General features: G+C 51.9%; 1 protein-coding gene across 1 annotated transcript; it reads left to right on the forward strand.

Annotated features, from left to right (window-relative positions):
* Positions 1–8454: 8454 nt before the first annotated feature.
* On the forward strand, positions 8455–11153 carry LOC125700422 (protocadherin gamma-B1-like). The gene has a single exon (XM_048960976.1). The coding sequence runs from the start codon at positions 8565–8567 to the stop codon at positions 11151–11153; it is 2589 nt and encodes an 862-aa protein (XP_048816933.1). The 5' UTR covers positions 8455–8564.
* Positions 11154–14000: the final 2847 nt, after the last annotated feature.

Below are 14000 nucleotides of genomic sequence, written 5' to 3' on the forward strand. Positions count from 1 at the left end.
AAATTCCTGAGACCAAATTGGTCGCCCTTGATTTCCTATCATATTCCAATCACAGACAGTGGAATCAATGCACACTGTTTCGTTAGCTCGACATGCTCTCCATAAAGGTGCAAATTCTGTTTTTGGAGTGATTGTGCTTTGACATAAAGGAAAATTTAAGGGAGGTGTTCCAGAACCTCTTGTCCCTTTAGCTAAATCAATATAGAGAAAATTCAGAGCCCAATGAATTCCTGTTGAAACATTGGTATCCCAATCTTGCTGCACTACCACTTTCTCACACAGGGATTGTGTTTGATTCATCTGAAAACATATAGGCATACCATCAACCTTTCCAGAATAATTAAAACGCGCAGAGAACTCTATTATGTGTCCATCTGAATATTGCCCCATAAACATTGTTTGATTGTTGTAAACCGGAATGTCCACGGGTTCATCCCATGTTACTGGATGAATGATAGGAGGATTGGGTACAAATGCCCAATATGTTTCTGCATTACAGCCATGATGAAGGATCCACAAGGTACTAAGGATCAAGGCCACGAGTCGTATTCTCTCTTGCATCTTTCTTTCCCATGTCTGGGTTAGAGTCAATCTCTGCACCTTCCTTCGCAGTTTTCCCATCCTGGTTTTGGGCATGACGGACGTATCTCTCCGGTATCCACCGTGGTGAGGTTTTGTCTGTATGGAAAACACAAACATATCCTCTGCCCCAAATTAGTACAGGATCAGGACCATAAATTTTACCGTCCATTGGATTTCTCCAATATACCATTGGTTTATCTCTTTTTATTACTCCAATGTCTATCCGCAGCCAATTTTCTGTCATCATCCAATGTCAAAAAATTTAAAACAAATAATGCATGTGATAACATAGAGGACGGAGTATCTTTAATTCCCCATGTCCCCCTTTTTATTTTCTTTAGTTGAGTTTTCAATAAATGATTAAATTTTTCTACTATACCTTGGCCTTCTGGATTATATGGAATTCCAGTTTTATGGTGAATTTTAAAATGTCAACAAAAGGTTGCAAAACCGCTACTTACATAAGCTGGCTTGTTATCGGTTTTTAATGATTTCGGTGTTCCCATAACGCTAAAACAATGCAAAAGATGGTTGCATACATGAGAGAGTTTTTCACCAGACAAGGCTGAGGCTACTGCAAAGTGAGAGAAAGTGTCAATTGTTACATGGACATAAGAAGATTTTCCAAAAGAAGGTACATGTGTGATATCCATCTGCCATAAATCATTAGGCATTAATCCTCTGGGGTTCACTCCAAAATGAGGAACTGGTAATAAAGGGGGCACAAGAAGAACCGTTCCGCATATTCGGAAGTCCAAAGCAAATATTCACCTCCACTCAAGACAGCCTTTGCCAAGCTTTTCCAGTCAGAAGGGGGAAGAATATTAGCAGCTTTAAGCTCTTTCAGTTGTTTAAAAGGAATAGGCTCATAATCATTTACTATGTTTCCATTTGCTTGTTGGCTCTGTATCACGGGAAAAACGTGCCCAGAAAAATCATAAATTGTCTCCCCAGCTTTCCTAGCTTCTTTTGATGCTAATTGCATAGGGGATTGTTGCATAAGTAAAGCATCTACTCCAGGCGGGGGAGGCATTCGGCCTGCTCGAAAGGCAGGTGAAACAGCAAGGGGATCTGATCGAGCCTGATCGACTATCTGTTGTGTCTGCACAGCGGCATTAGCAACCTGTAACGCTGGGAATACAGCCGCTAAGTCCTTATGGTGATATTCAGCAGCCTCTTTTTCTAATTCTCCCCAATCATCAGGGGGTAAAATATCCTTTGTTATGTTAGTGCTAGGAGGTTTACAAGGCGGCAAGTCGTTTGCTAATTTACAAATCAAAGGTTGCTCATACTGGGTAGGGGAGGGTGGGGATGCCGATGGCATAGACGAAGGGATATGATCAAGAGATTTTGATCGCGACAAGGCAGGATATAACTTTTCTGTTGAGCGAATGGTCACTTCTCATCTCCCGTGTCTCCTCTGAGACATTCTTTTATTAGAGTCCAAAGCGTAAAGGTATCAATAGGTACCTTCTCAGGACCATGCACAGCATAATAGCCCTGGAGTCTTTCACCCACTTTATTCCAAGTTTCAATATTAATAGTTCCATCCCTGGGAAACCAGGGGCATACTTCCTCTATAAAATCTAAAAAACGACTAATCTGACCCCGAGTCACTTTTACTTCTCGGGCAACTAATAATGATTTCAGCATTGCAGAAAAAATGCCTCGTTCTGTACTTGCAGCTTGTCCCATTTTATTTAACAATCTGTCCAATTCCCTAGTCCTTACCTCCCTGTTTCAACTTACCAACCGCGGCTCGTGGGAGGAAGCGACGTCTTTGTCATTTGGAGTCCGAGATTCCCGGGTTTCGGCACCAAATGACGGAGACCAGCTCAAGACGCCTGGGACAGACGGGCTTAAGGCTCTGGTGGCGCAAAAGCAAAGTTTATTGTTGTTACAGGGTTTTTATATCTTTTAGCTACAGGAGTATACAATACTTAAATCAGATAACATTCATGTGGCTGACAGCAATACGTCATTATTTAATTAGCTCTTTCGTAGATTATGGTCAGTACAGTGATCAAAAGGCATTCTCTCCACAGAACATGTTCTGCTCTTGGTCACGGAATGAAGAAGCTGTAGCTTATGCTTGCTAGTTTCACATGGCAGTCCTTCCCTTTCAGGAGGGGCCGCGTGTTCCCTGTTTGACCCTTTCAGGCCAGCCTGGTCTGTTTTGCTTAACAGTCTTCCTCAAGCCCCTAGGAGTTTCTGCAATGGGCAGAATGTGTCAAAAGGAGAGGTAGAAAGTGAAAGCCAGGTCCCAGCACCTCAGCACTCTTTCTGCCCACACTCACTCATTTCACCTGCTGTCCTTATGCATTCCTGTACGGGGGTACAGTAATTCAGCTTCTGAGAGTATATCTGCAAGAACATCCAACAGAACTGCAGACGCCCTGTTCTGTGAAACGCTGGAGGCATTAGGAGCTGCTAATTGAGCTAAGAGGAGTGGAAAGGAGGTAAGTGCTGCGGCAAAGACTGCAGTTGTCGTGCGCGGCTGCGAGTGTCGCTGTTGGCTAAGACTGGGTAAAGCGATGGGAGGAGTGCGGCGGAAAAGAGGCGAGCCGGCAAACGAGCCCGGGGCTGCAGGTCTGAGGACGCAGGGAGCTCGGGGGCAGAATCCCGGACGGACGGCACTGCGAGGGGCACGGCGGAACGGCGGTGGAACCCAGGACTGCTTCGGAAAGGAAAGGGGCAAGCGAGAAGCTGCACACAGGCGGGGAAATGATGGTGAGAGAAGAGCGCTGGGGCCGGAGGCAGCGGGCGCTGCTGTGCTGCGTGTTGGTGGTGGCGTGGGAGGCGGCGTGGGGGCAGCTGCGCTACTCGGTGCCCGAGGAGCTGCCCAAGGGCTCGTTCGTGGGCGACGTGGCCGAAGACCTGGAGCTGGCAACACCCCGTGACCGCGGCGTCCGCATCCTGGATAAAGGCAAGACGCAGTATTTCTCTGTGCATGCGAGCAGCGGCTACTTGGTGACGGCCGAGAGGATCGACAGGGAGCAGCTGTGCGAGAGCGAACCCCAGTGCGTGCTGCGCTGTGAGCTGATCATGGAGGGCGAGATGAAGGTTTATGCGATTGAAGTGGAAATCACGGACATTAACGACAATACACCCAGCTTCCGAGAGGGAGAAATTGAACTAAAAATGAGTGAGGTGACAGCCCCGGGATCACGATTACCTGTGCCCGAGGCTCACGACCCAGACGTGGGTGTGAATTCCCTGCAGAGCTACGCGCTGAGCGGCGACGAGCACTTCTCGCTGTCGGTGCAGGCGGGAGGCGACGGCGAGAAGCGTCCCGAGCTGGTGCTGGCCAAGGCGCTGGACCGGGAGGAGGCGGCGTTTCACGAGCTGCTGCTGAGGGCGAGCGACGGCGGTGATCCGTCGCGGACGGGCACGGCGCGCATCCGCGTGGCTGTGCTGGACGCCAACGACAACGCGCCCGCGTTCAGCCAGGCGGTGTACACGGTGCGAGTGCCCGAGGACGTGCCCGTGGGCTCCACCCTGCTCAGCGTCACCGCCACCGACCCCGACGACGGAACCAACGGCGATGTGAAATACACGCTGAATAAAATTACTCAGAAAGCCTCGAAGATATTCCATCTGGAGCAGGATACGGGAGCGATCAAGCTGGTGAGAGACCTGGACTACGAGGAATGGAACTCTTGTGAACTGGAGTTACAGGCACGAGATGGCGGAGGCCTTTTCGACACGGCGAAGGTGTCGATCTCGGTGACGGACGTGAACGACAACGCGCCAGAATTGATTGTTTCCTCGGTGCTAAGCGAGATCTCGGAGGACGCGGCACCGGGGACGGTGGTGGCGCTGGTGCACGTGCAGGACCGCGACTCGGGCGCGAACGGGGAGGTGCGGTGCAGCCTGGGCGAGAGCGTGCCGTTCCGTCTGGAGCGGGCGCTGGACGACTACTACAGCGTGGTGACGGCGCGGGAGCTGGACCGCGAGCGGGCGTCGGAGTACAACGTGACGGTGCGGGCGGCGGACGGCGGGTCGCCGTCGCTGCGGAGCGGCGCGGTGCTGGCGCTGCGGGTGCTGGACGTGAACGACAACGCGCCGGTGTTCGCGGAGGCGCGCTACAGCGCGCGTGTGTCGGAGAACAACGCGGAGGGCGCGCTGGTGCTGACGGTGCGCGCGTGGGACGCGGACTGGGGTCAGAACGCGCGCGTGCGCTACGGGCTGCGGGAGGGGCGTCTGCGGGGCGCGCCGCTGTCGTCGTACGTGTCGGTGCAGGCGGAGACGGGCGCGCTGTACGCGCTGCGCTCGTTCGACTACGAGGAGGTGCGCGAGGTGGAGCTGTGGGTGCGGGCGGAGGACGGCGGCTCGCCGCCGCTGAGCAGCAACGTGTCGGTGCGGCTGCTGATCGCGGACGAGAACGACAACGCGCCGCAGGTGCTGTACCCGCCGGCGGCGGCAGCGCCGGGTGCAGGCGCGGGCGCGTGGAGCTGGGCGGGCGTGGAGCTGGCGCCGCGTTGGGCGGAGCCCGGCGCGCTGGTGGCCAAGGTGGTGGCGGTGGACGCGGACGCGGGGCAGAACGCGTGGCTGTCGTACGAGCTGGCCAAGGCGACGGAGCCGGGGCTGTTCCGCGTGGGGCTGCACAGCGGCGAGGTGCGCACGGCGCGCTCGCCGCTGGCCCGCGACGCGTCCCGGCACAGCCTGGTGGTGGTGGTGAAGGACCGGGGCCGGCCGGCGCTGTCGGCCACGGCCACGCTGACGGTGGTGCTGGCCGAGAGCGTGGCCGAGCTGCTGTCGGAGCTGGGCAGCGCGGCGGCGCCGGCCGAGCCCGCGCTGGGCCTGACGCGCTGGCTGGTGCTGGCCGTGGCGGCCGTGTCGTGCCTCTTGGTCGCCTCGCTGCTGCTGCTGCTGGCGCTGCGCCTGCGGCGCCGGCGGCTTTCGCGGCCGCCCGCGGCGCCTTCGGCCGGCGGCGCGTGGCGCGGCGTGCCGGCCTCGCACTTCGTGGGCATCGACGGCGTCCGCGCCTTCCTGCGCTCCTACTCGCACGACGTGTCGCTCACGGCCGACTCGCGCAAGAGCCAGCCGCGCTGCGCGGGCGGCAGCTGCTGCGACACGCTCCCGGCCCGGCCGCCTTCGGACGTTTCCGATGCTCTCGCCCCGACTACTGATAGCATCATGGCGAATGGAGACCACGCTTCCTCTGAGGTATGCTCTTTATTTTAACCTTCTTTTATGTCTTTGTTGGTGTTCTGACTTTTTACTAATGGTTTTATTTAATTGTTTTTTTACTTTATGTTTTTTTTTTTCAATTTTATTTTCATTTCATCTGTGTTTATTCTTCAGTTAGCGTGTCTTGAGATCAGGTATTTTGTCCATTCTAACCTTGCTTGTTAGTGCATCGTGGACATAGCCAAGTGCTCTGTTCCCGGTCTTGAGATGATGTATTGTAGTAAATAGGAAATGCTGTATAATGTATCTCTTGTCTGTGTTTTAAGTGACAGTTTTTGTAGCAGCTGCTCTGAGGAAGCATATTTTCGTTGTCTAGGATACAATTTGTCCAGGGCCTTAAATACGGATATCCTTGTCTGCTTTGTTTTATTTCCCAAAACTCTATGAATTCAAAGTACTTCTTCATTGTGAATGATTATTTGTTTGTTATGTGATGTGTGCATGGGAGCAGCTTGGAGGAATATAAATTATCTACCACCAGACAACTGGTCAGAGGTAGTAGTAGGACATATTTTTCTATCCATAAGAAGGGAAGGATCTCTTCACAGTGATATGAAGAGAAGAGAGAAGCAGAGTTGGTGTACATGAGGGTCGTTCTCCAGGTCCTGTGGAGTCTTTTTGGTCTTCTGCTTCACTGGCTGTGTTGATAAAGCTTTGAATGGGGTTTAGTGCTTGGGTGAGATATCATTATATCTCTTGGTCAAGAGATGTGGACATCTCTTCATCAGCTTCATCATAGAGACACAGATAAAAAGTGATTGGGGGCTGGGTTGTATGGCACTGATACTGTGCTGCTGCCTTTCAAATGGTGGAAGAGATGGGATCCGATAGGTCTGGTTTGACTGCAGTGGTTTTCTCAGTGACTGGAATTCCTAACTTTCCTTGGCTGTCAGTGATACGTTTGTAAGTGGGAAAGCTGACTTTTAGCTTGTGCTCATCCAACCATCGAAAACAAAATCACAATTTACGTGCAGGTTTTTGGCCTTCTGCCTATCTTGCTTTTTTTCTTATGGCAGTGATAGGAAAGCAGTGGGAACACTGTGAGTCTACAGGGCAGTAAGATCACTGCAGGACTGAGGTAAGATCCTGGGTTTTTTTTTTGTGAGCACTGAGAGAGGGCTTGTGCAGCAGCAGGCTTTCAAGTGTAACAAAGTCAAACCTGTTTGCTCAGTTAAAATCATGTTATGAAATCTTGACATAAAGTGTTTTGGGTTGGAGAGGAACTTAAAGACCATCTAGTTCCAATCTGCTGCCACAGACAGGACTGCCACCCGCTAGATGGTTGCTCAAAGCTCCATCCAACCTGGCCTGAATGCTTTCAGGTATGGGCCATGCACAGCATCTCTGGACAACCTATTTCAGTGTTTTACTGCCCTTATTGTAAATATTTTCTTCCTAATGTCTATCCTAAACCTACTGTTTTTTGATTCATAACTTACCCTTTTGCCCCATCATTGCATTCCCTTATAGGGTCCCTCCTCAGTTTTCCTGTAGGCCCCTTCAAGTACCAGAAGGCTGCTGCAAGTTCTCTCTGGAGCTTTCTCTATTCCAAGCTAAACAAATCCAACTCCCTGCAGTTCCTTATAAGAGAAGTGCACCAGCTCTTTGATCATCCTTTTAATATTTCTTTTGATTTTTTCCAGCAGCTCTATGACTTTTTGTGCTGGTGACCCTCAGGGCTGAACATGGTACTCCAGGTGAAGTCTTGCAAGAGCAGAGTAGAGAGAATCACTTCCCTTGATCTGACAGCTAAACTTCTTTTGTTGCAGCTCAGGATATGATTGGCTTTCTGGGCTGCAAGCACTCATTAACAGTTATATTCAAGTTTTTATCCTCCAGCACTCCCAAAACCCTCTCCACAGGGCTGCTCTCACTCCAATCTTTGCTCAGCCTGTGTTTATGTTAGAGATTGACCTGACTCAGGTGCAGGACCTTACATGTGGCCATATTGAACTTCATGAGCATCTCCTGGGCTCACCTCCCAAGGCTGTTCAGGTCCTTCTGGATGGCAGCCCTTCCCTCCAGAGTGCTGACTGCACCACATGGCCTGGTGTTGTCCACAAGCACTCAGTCCCACTGTCCATTCCATCGACAAAGATGTTGATGCTGGTACCAGTACAGTACCTAAGGGACATAGACAGATATCTTCAGGACATTTACAAGTTTTCCATCTTGCCTTCCTGGCAACAGTGGTGTTTACCAGCCAGCCTTGGAGTGAAGCCTATAAATAGGAGGGGAGTCTACTCTTTGATAAGGTAGATAACAGCAGGACAAAGGGAAATGATTTTAAGCTGAAGGAGAGAAATTTAGGTTGGATGTCAGGGGGAAGTTCTTCACTATGAGAGTGGTGAGGTGCTGGAACAGCTGCCCAGAGATGCTGTGGATGCTCCATCCTTGGAGGTGTTCAATGCCAGGTTAGACGGGGCCCTGGGCAGCCTGGTCTAGTAGTAAACGTGGAGGTTGATGGCCCTGCATGTGGCAGGGGGTTGGAGCTTCATGATCCTTGAGGTCCCTTCCAACCCGGGCCGTTCTGTCATTCTGTGAAGACAAAAGCGCATCAAGGAGCGCATCCTGGCTGCAGTTCTTAGCGCGGACTCAGGGTGTCACTGCAGGCCAATGCGGGGAAGGGACTCCTCCGGCCGTGGCGCTCGCGCAGTGCCGCTCCGATCCGGGCAGAGAGAAGCAGAAGCGATCCTGCTCGGCTCCAGCCCGCGTTGTTTTTCTCCAGTGTCGATTCAGCCGCTCGGGAAGCTTGGTCGTCTGCAGAACACGCTTCAGAACTGCGGAGAATGGAGGTCCGAGCGGCAGCGCGGGGCCGAGAAGCCGCCGGGCGGGTCGCGCTGTTGGCCGTGCTGCTGCCGCTGTGCTGCCGGGCGGCGCCGGAGCGGCTCCGCTACGCAATCCCTGAAGAGCTGGGCAGGGGTTCACTGGTGGGATCGCTGGCGCGGGACCTGGGGCTGAGCCCGGCCGAACTGCCGGCGCGTCAGCTGCGGATTGTCTCCGGTGATGAAAAGCGATACTTCGTTCTTGAGGAAGAGAGTGGAAGCCTGCGTGTAAACGAGAGGATAGATCGGGAGGGCATCTGCGGGGACGTGACGCCTTGTGTCTTTGGTTTGGAAACTGTCGTGGAAAACCCTTTCAATATATATCACGTGAGCATTACTATCCAGGATATCAATGACAACGCGCCGCGCTTTGACAAAGAAATTGTTGCTATAGAAATGATCGAGTCCACTCCCCCCGGGACGAGGTTCCCTCTGGGCAGTGGCAGAGACCCCGACATTGGAGTGAACTCGTTACAAAACTACCAACTTACCCCCAATCCGCTCTTCTCCCTTGTAGTGAAGGAGAGTTCTGACGGGAGGAAACACGTGGAATTGCTATTGGAGAAAAACTTAGATCGTGAAAAACAGAAAAGCCATAATTTGATACTGACGGCAGTGGATGGTGGGGATCCAGTCCGATCTGGAACGGCGCAGATTAAAGTTGTTGTGACAGATGCAAATGATAACGCACCAGTGTTCGACAAAGAGATTTACAAGGTTCGAGTGCCAGAAAACCTTCCAGAAGGCTCCTTAGCTTTTCAGGTGAAAGCTACTGATGGCGATGAGGGTACAAACGCAGAAATCACCTATTCCTTCAATGACATCGCAAGCAGCGCTCACCAACTCTTCAGTCTGGACCCCAAGACAGGTGATGTGAAGATTATCGGTCCCCTAGATTATGAAGATGTGAAATATTATGAAGTAACTGTTGAAGGCAAGGACGGAGGCGGGCTGAGTGCACACACCAAAGTGCACATAGAAGTTATAGACGTGAACGACAATGCTCCAAGCCTTACCCTCCTGCCTATTTTGAACCCGGTACCCGAGGATTCAGTCCCGAGCACAGTCGTGGCCGTTATTAACGTTCGTGACAGGGACAGCGGAGTAAACGGAGAAGTGACCTGTAATCTTGACGGTGACTTGCCTTTCAAACTAGAAGCGTCATCAGAGAGTACCTACAAACTTGTAATTGAAAATAGCCTGGACAGGGAGGAAGTTTCTGCTTACAACATCACAATCATCGCCACGGACGGGGGCAGCCCGGCGCTGTCGAGCCGCGCGGATCTGGCGCTGGAGGTGTCGGACGTGAACGACAACGCGCCGGTGTTCGAGGAGGCCGCCTACAGCGCCTACGTGCCCGAGAACAACGCGGCCGGAGAGCTGGTGCTGCGCGTGAGCGCGCGGGATGCGGACGCGGGCGTCAACGGGCGCGTGAGCTACGCGCTGGCGGGCGGCGGCGCGGACGCGGCGTTCGTGTCGGTGCGGGCGGAGACGGGCGAGCTGTACGCGCAGCGCTCCTTCGACTACGAGCAGTGCCGCGAGTTCGCCGTGGAGGTGCGGGCGCGGGACGGCGGGACGCCGGCGCGCAGCGCGACGGCGACGGTGCGCGTCTTCGTGCTGGACCGCAACGACAACGCGCCGCGGGTGCTGTGGCCGGCGGCGGGCGGGGCGGAGGGCGGCGGCGCGGGCGCGGGGCCGTTCGAGGTGGTGCCGCGCTCGGCCGAGGCCGGCTACCTGGTGGCCAAGGTGGTGGCGGTGGACGCGGACGCGGGGCGCAACGCGTGGCTGTCGTACGAGCTGCTGCGGGCGCCGGAGCCGGCGCTGTTCCGCGTGGAGCCGCGCAGCGGCGAGGTGCGCACGGCGCGGGCCGTGTCGGAGCGGGACGCGGCCAAGCAGCGGCTGGTGGCCGTGGTGAAGGACCACGGGCAGCCGGCGCTGTCGGCCACGGCCACGCTGCACGTGGTGCTGGCCGAGAGCGTGCGGGACGCGCTGCCGGAGCTGGGCGAGGGCCCGGCGGCCGCCGACCCGCCGGCGGAGCTGCGCTTCTCGCTGGTGCTGGCACTGGCGCTGCTGTCGGCCGCGTTCCTGCTGAGCGCGGCCGTGACGCTGCTGGCGCGCCTGCGCCGGGCCGGGCCGCCCGCCGTCCTGCGCTGCCTGGGCGCACGGCGCTTGTCGGCGTCGGGCCCCGCCGTGCCGGCCGACTTCTGCGAGGGCACCTTGCCCTACTCCTACAACCTGTGCGTGGCGCCGGGTCGCGCCGTGGCCGAGGGCGCCTGGCTGCTGCCGCCTGCCTTGCAGCCCAGCGCGGCCGCCAAGGAGCCGCTCGGTGGGGAAACCTGCGGGAAGCGGAGCCCGAGCGACAGCGCCGGCCCTGGAGAGCCGCCCGACGACCTCTGCGCACCGCAGGTCAGTAAGCCCATGAAACCCGTATTTCTGAGTCTTTCTCATCTCACGCTGACGGTCACGGGCCCTCGGTCTTCTTTTGTCTGTGTTGAGTGGAGCTGGTGGTTTTTGATTGAGAGTGTGCAGGCATCCTGTGGTGCTCCTTCCTAACATCAGACAGCGCTCTTAGGTACCTCCTGGCCCTTCTGAAATCGCACATGTAGGTGGATATGTTGTGGCCATTAAGGCTCTGCTGTGTTTAAAATAATAATAAATGTATGACTGTGGTGAATTTGAATCCCCTAATGTGTAATGAGCCCTTTACATCAACTTCATTCCCTGGGATTTTTGTTCATTTTCAGAACACCTTCCTCCCCTTTCTTCCAGTCGAGTTTATGATAAGATTGTCTGCTGGGGATGTGGGTTCCTCTATAAATGTGTGTGCCCGTGAATGGGTTGGAAATGAGGTTCTGGAAATATTGTAGGGGTTGTCAGAACCTCTAATTTCAGAAGGAGGCCCATAAGATTGGGTTTAACTTACAGTTCTTTTATTTCTGTGTGCTTCCTGTTGTGATCCCATTTTGACTGCCATCTTATGCTTTGTGTTGTTAACAAGTTCAGATATCTTCATGATAGCATATGCTTGATGTGTAGAGTGACATTGCCCTGAAACAGAACATTAACGATTCCATATAGGTATGGAATATGTATATATTATTTATTTAAGCTCTTTAGTGTCTTTCTACGTGTTGATTTATTGAGAGAAGGAATGTCCGTGTTTCCACTCACGGAATGGTGTTTGTGCGCATGGAGGGGAAATGGGCTGGGCAGCTGGTGCTTTGGTGCCATTTGGTGTCAAGAGATACTGAAGACAACCTTAACAGCAGTATTGGTATTCTGTGGTGTGGTTCCTTGGTATTTTGTGTGTGAAAAACTGGTGGAGGAAAGAGGAGTTGTTGAACTTTGGTCTCTCAAAAATGGTACAGGCTTTGCTCCAAGGTATATTTTGTGGCAAGAGCTGCAATGTGTGCATCACTTGAATTTCATCTTGTGTAGCATTTGGTGAGATTGAAGAATGAGATCTGAAGGGTGACAGTGGTGTCCCTCACTTCTGTAAATTTCAGGTTTTTGCCTTATTTGTTGTCAAGGCATAAACTAGGCCTCAGTGTGGGAAACCTTTAAATTTGGAACGTCTGTCAATCTGCTAACAACTGTGGAACTGGTGGAGCTGTTTCCATGCACAGTTTCAATGTTTACTACTAGGAGGAAAAAGCCTTTGATTAACCAATGTTTCCTTAAAATATCACTGTACTCTTGCTGGTAGGTGACAAATTGCTTAAAGTCGCGTATTGCCCATGGAGCAACTGAAGGCTGTGCACACAGACCAAGAATGGTGAGTGTCTCGTTTTCCAGGTGGAAAATGATGTGCCAGCAATGACATTGTTGGGGAAACTTTGATTTTATAGTTAGTGCCAAAGCTTGCAGTACCTATGCACCATTTCATCCATGTCATTTCACTGGCTTGAATGATAGCCATAATTTTCTGACTATGAAATTGTTCTGTAATAGCTACATAGTGTTGATGCATCTTATAATTCTCATAAATATGCTCTTATTTAGTTGTAACATTAGATTTCTCTTCATAGCTCTGATTCTATTCTCAGGCTGTTGTTCTGAGGGCTGCTGTGCTCCATGTTTTCCATTCCTGGACAGGACTTTGACATTTGAAAACACCAGGGTTGCATTGCAGTGAACCTTTGTGTCTCTTGACAACATTTCTATCACCTGAGCTCAGAATTCAATGTGTGATAGAAATGAAACAGAAGCTAGAACAGAATCTCTCATGGTTTATCAGAAGATTTAACATGAGAAAGTGTCCCATGTTAAGGTATTTACATTTACAGTTTCATATTCATCAGAGATGAACAGTAAAGGTCATTAAAAAAAAAAAAATAGCTGCCAAAATGTTCTTAAAATGATATCTCTTAATACGTAGTCCAGAAGAAAGCTTTAGGGTCTTGCTTTCAGGTTACAACCTCAGTGAGTTCCAGGTGCTCTAGGAATGAAGTTTGGAACCATCAGAGAAGATCACAACACCTTCATGGTCATTTCTCTGCCACGTTTTCCCCTTAACGTTTGCTTGTGCAGATTGTCTGATGGTATTTCTTCCTGGTCTTTCACCATACAGGTGTATGTTGAGCTCTAAGTAGCAGCATAGCTTTGTTGGACATCGTGTTGTATTCACATGTCTTGCTCACCTCAGCCACTCTGTGTATTCCCACAGAGTTACAGCTGGTGTGGAATTGCAGAACTGTGAAGGTTATTTTGTGCTGTATCCCACTTTCATTTCAGAGTATCAGTTGCAAACTTTACCTTAGCAGAAAAGGAGCGTGTGTGGAGCAGTACTGGAGCTTAAAGGAGTGGGGGATCCTTGAAAGGATGTCTCCTTTATCTCATTCTCCTTGCAGCATTACTATGCTCTCGTAAATTGCAGGGCAGTGTACCTCTGTTCTGACATGAGGACGGTGTGGTTTTGTTGCACGGTACTGGCAGATGATCAATTCAGCTGTTCCTTTGCTGAGATGTTGTTGCAAATCATGAGCATGGAAGAAAGGAACTGAAGTTGTAAGAGGTGCCTTAACTCTAGGGACAGTGCCGTTTTGCTGTGCTACGATCCTGGCTTCTCTGTGTTGAAACACAGCGTGTCATTTGATAATAAAATCACTGCACAAAACTGTGTGTGTGCATTGACGATACATGGGTGGAATGGCTTAATTCCTGAGTGAAATCTCATTTCTTCCTCCATATCTCCCTGTAAGCTTACAGCATAGAGGTTGTTCTTCATGGGAAATGACGTTTCCAGGCTCTTTTTTTGGCCAGCACAATGGCTGTCATGGAAGGCAGGAGGTGTAAGGTTACTGTGGGAGTGGCAGAAGTCACATCTGTGTGGGGCACAGCACGGGCTTAAGGGGGAAATGAGATTCTCCCATTGCAGACATTCAGGTTTTGCTATAAGAG

This window comes from Lagopus muta, chromosome 14 (genome assembly GCF_023343835.1).
Source record: "Lagopus muta isolate bLagMut1 chromosome 14, bLagMut1 primary, whole genome shotgun sequence".
Taxonomy (NCBI): Eukaryota; Metazoa; Chordata; class Aves; order Galliformes; family Phasianidae; genus Lagopus; species Lagopus muta.